This window comes from Manacus vitellinus, unplaced genomic scaffold, assembly GCF_001715985.3.
Source record: "Manacus vitellinus isolate BGI_N305 unplaced genomic scaffold, ASM171598v3 scaffold_41_pilon, whole genome shotgun sequence".
Taxonomy (NCBI): Eukaryota; Metazoa; Chordata; class Aves; order Passeriformes; family Pipridae; genus Manacus; species Manacus vitellinus.
In genome coordinates, this window is record NW_021940545.1 from 5,607,798 (window position 1) to 5,612,098 (window position 4,301).

The window sequence follows — 4,301 nt, forward strand, 5'->3', positions numbered from 1 at the left end:
TCCAGAGCCGCCCCAAAGCCCCCGGGAGCGCCCGGCGGAGCCGCGGACACCGGGCCGGGCTCTTCTCGTTCAGCCCCTTCCTGATCGCGCCCGTCCGTGCCCGGCGGGGCTTAGCGAGAACTGGAGCTCTTTGTTTTAGCACGTGGGTCTCGCAGTTTGTAAACGTCTCCCGGTTTGTAAACAGATCTCCCCTAATCTGTTGGGGTTTTCCCTCGAAATTTACGTGTTCCTAAAGAGCGCCTGGGCCAGAGCTCAAGGAGCGTTTGGCTGATGCTCTCAGGCACAGGGTGTGACTCGCGGGGATGGGCCCGTGCAGGCCTAGGGGTTGGACTCGATGATCCTTGTGGGTCCCTTCCAACTCGGCATATTCTGCGTTCCTGTGACCTGAAAGTCCCTGACAGTTCCCTGCTCCCAGGAAACCGGCGACAGGATGGGGGCACAGAGGCTTGAGCTGCACCGGGGGAGGTTTAGGTTGGACATAAGGAAGAATTTCATCACAGAAACGGTGCTCAGGCACTGGAAGGGGCTGCCCAGGCTGGTGGTGGAGTCCCCAGCCCTGGAAGTGTCCAAGGAATGACTGGACATGGCCCTCAGTGCTGTGGGCTGAGGGACAAGGTGCTGTTGGGTCATAGGTTGGACTGGATGATCTCAGAGATCTTTTCCAGCCTAACTGATTCTGGGATTCTGTGCTATTCCTGAAGCATGCCTTGACCTGAAATGCTCCTCAGAGCAGAGTGGCTTCAAAGGGAAGATTCAGAGGGGGAGGTCACGCTTTGTACTCCTTGGAGAAGCTCCCTAAGCTTTATTCATCAGTGGTAACTGCTGATGTGCACAGTTTGCTCAAGCACTTCCTTCTGAGAGTGATTTTGGGCCATATTTCATATCTGGAACATTTACAGCAGTTTGGCAGATGTAATGAAACAGATGAAAAAAACACAGCAGAAAACCCTCACTGTTTTCCAGTATGGCCCAAATACTATTCTGGTGGTGGTTTTTTGGTTTGGGGTGGGTTTTTTTTGTGCCTCCTGAGCAGGAAAAACTGGTGGGTTAAATTTGGGAGGGGGAGTAGATGGAGAGCTGAAAAGCAATGGGGGCTGAAGTGAAGCCATGAGCACCTGGAATGGACCCTGACATGCCATGTCTGCCTCTCTCACAGTAAATCACTGAGTGATGAAGAAAACCTGAAGCTGTTTGGGAAATGCAACAACCCAAATGGCCATGGACACAACTACAAAGGCAAGGAGCTGACTTCCATCCTCCTCCTGTGGTGATGGGCAGAGGCTGCTCTCAGGGTGTGAATAACCCACAGGACAGCTGGGCCACTCAGGGCTCAGTCTGATAGTTTTTAGTGGCTGGTTTTGTGTCTTTTTAAGAATTAGAAGGAAACCTCAGCAGCAGGGGGGTGAAAAATAGCTTTGCAGTATATTCAGTTGAATAGATAATAACTATTTATCTCAGAATGTCACTTCATAAATCAAATCTACTTGTTTACACTCTGCAAAATCATTGTGGTTTGAATGAGGATTTTTCTAAGCAAAAGACATGCAAATTAAACAGCCTGTAAACGTTATTTGAATGTTGTTTTCACAAGTCCTCCTCCTCCTCCCTGCACCCTGAGCACACAGAATTAGATGTCTCCAGCTCCTAGACTGGCTCCCTGTTTGCACTGTGTTGTGGGTGCCCCAAAACCTCTGCTCCAGAGCTCCTTGCTTTGCCAGGGAAGATAAGTTACAGGGTGCTGAAATGAGGATCTGTCCCTCAATTTTAAACTGATTTACAGGCACAACAGTTCTAGTCCCGAGAGAAGCGGCAGACACTTCATCCCTTAATTTTGTTCTCTGCTCTTCCATTACATCAGAAGACTCAGAAGCTGCCCCCACATCTCCTAAAGCCCTGCCCCAGTCCCTGGGGTGAGCAGTGGGGGGTGTCTGTCCCCAGAGCAGCAGGGCTGGGTTTGGGTTCCTGAGCTCCTGGTGACCTGACCCTCTCTCTGTTTGCAGTTACAGTCACGGTGCGTGGACAGGTAAGTGCAATCAGCAGTTTTTTCTCTTCCTGAGGGGGCAGGATGGATGTGCCCCCCTGTCCCACAGGGCTGAAGTGCTGCCCCAGGGGCTGCATTTCCCAGAGTGTTTGTGGGAACTGTGTTCATCACTGTAGGAGGTTTTCCATAACCACTGTCCTGTTCACCTTGTCTCTGAGGAGGATTTCTTGGAAGGGAGAATGCCCTGAGCTCAGACTGGGCTCTGATTTGTTCCTGCTTGTTCAACAGAGCAGTTTAATGCCTGTTTTCCTGCTTATCATCACTCCAGATTGTTGCTTGAAGACTCTTTCAGTGAATTGTTCCTCTCTGGAGTCAGCTTTTATGAGAGAGTGGCACCACTGGAGTTGTTTGTAGGCTGTCAAGCCTTTGGGACCATCACAGGAGTAGAGCTGGAACTCTGTGACAGTAGAAAGTTATTTCTCTCGTGGCTCAGATGACCTGAGCACAGATATTTATGTCTGAATTGTGCAGGTAATAAGGATGTGTGGCCAGGCTGCTGATCTCCCTTTGGGTTTCCCTGCAGATTGACCCAGTCTCAGGAATGGTTATGAACCTGACAGACCTCAAGGAATACATGCAGGTAATTGCACTGTTTTCCCACGTGTCCCCTGGGAGAACTGGTTAGAGCTCAGCAATCTGTGCAGTGCCAGAGTGGAGAGACATGGTGAGATGATGATGGCAGGAAATAAAGGAGAAATTAAGGAACGACTTGAGACTAAAATGCTCCAGCAGTACCAGGAATTTCACGGCTGTATGTAGGGCTCTCACCCTCTTTTTTGCACATACCTTCCAGTCCCTTGTGCATGGTTATCTGAACCCCAGGCCCCCTGACCAGCTGGGACAGGACTCTCCCTCCTCTCTCTGCAGGAGGCGATCATGGAGCCGCTGGACCACAAAAACCTGGACAAGGACGTGCCGTACTTCGCCGAGGTGGTGAGGTGGGTCGGGGGGCTCCTCCTGGCACTGAACACTCTCCAAGGCTCAGTCCTGCCCCATCAGGTGCCCACGTGGCTCCCCGTGGCCTCCACTGTCCCCCCCAGCCCGCTGTAGTGCTGGGGTGCTGCCGTGGGCTCTGACTGTGCCCCCTTTCCCCCCCAGCACCACGGAGAACGTCGCCGTGTTCATCTGGGAGGGCCTGCAGAGGCTCCTGCCCCCGGGGATCCTTCACAAGGTGAAGGTGCACGAGACGGAGCAGAACGTTGTTGTTTATAAAGGAGAAGAAATAACTGCTGGGAAGTGAAGGGAGCCTCAGCTCAGCTGGTCACAGTCACATCAGGGGATTATTTTGACCCCGCTCACTGTGTTTCCCACCCCTGGACCTTGCTCCTGTGCTGTACAGGGACAGACACACAGGAATTCTTGCAGGAATCCAGCCACTCTGCTTCTCAGAATTTGTTCATTTTTTTTTCTTGAGATGTTCCTGTTTTGCAAACCCAAACCACCAGGGCTGATGTGAAATCTGCAACTGTGCCGTGTGAAAGAAATAAAGCAGCTTTTGAGCAAAATGTATTTTTGGCAAAATGTATGTTGTGTCTGGTCACAAAAAGCTTTGATTTTTCTCTAATTAAATGTTGAATTAATTTATTACATTTAATAATGTGGGCTTTGGTGTTGTTTTGCTTCTTGATGAAACAGAGAAGCATTTTTGAGAATGAGGACTATCTGATTATCTCTTTTCTTCTTACCTCTTTATTTCCTGTGTTACAGGCTCCTTCCTTCACGTGGCTGGCAGGGCTTTCTCTGTCAAAGGAACTGGTATAGGGAGCACCATAGTTGTTTACAAAGCACTTCCTAATCCCAGCTGGAGAGCCAAAGGGAGCAGTGTGTCCATGTGAATCATCAGGAGAAGCTGAGGAGCTGCAAAGTGCTTCTGCCCCCGTGGTGTCAGTGCCCTCTTGGATGGGTGGAAGTGTGAGTAGGTGAGAGCAAACCCTTAAATCCCCCCCAAAGATGCTCCTCTTGAGGAGGTTTTGCTGGGAGAAAGCTCTTCATCTTAGAGAATTCTGGCTGAGTTTCCCTCCCTGGAGTGTGAGTTCCTCACTGCTTTGGTTCCCTGTGTCAGCTCAGGGAGTCACAGACACGACCCTCCCCTTGCTGAGGGCTCATCCCTGCCTCAGGACACTCCCCACACTGCAGCTGGTCAGGGACAGCTGGAATAGCAGGGCAGGAGCTGGGAAACCTTGAGTCCATAGCCACAGAACCCCCCTGGAAGCTTCTTGGCAGCCACAACGAGTGTTGTTTTCTCAGGGAAATTTTTACA

The 4,301-nt window shown here is 50.9% G+C and overlaps 1 protein-coding gene across 1 annotated transcript; it reads left to right on the top strand.

The window, feature by feature from the left end:
* Positions 1-430: 430 nt before the first annotated feature.
* PTS (6-pyruvoyltetrahydropterin synthase) lies at positions 431-3,281 on the top strand. Its single transcript, XM_018088450.2, has 6 exons — positions 431-465; positions 1,106-1,236; positions 2,001-2,023; positions 2,565-2,621; positions 2,909-2,979; positions 3,140-3,281. Exons 1-6 carry the CDS (start codon positions 431-433, stop codon positions 3,279-3,281), a joined length of 459 nt encoding a protein of 152 aa, XP_017943939.2.
* The last annotated feature ends 1,020 nt before the right edge of the window (positions 3,282-4,301 follow it).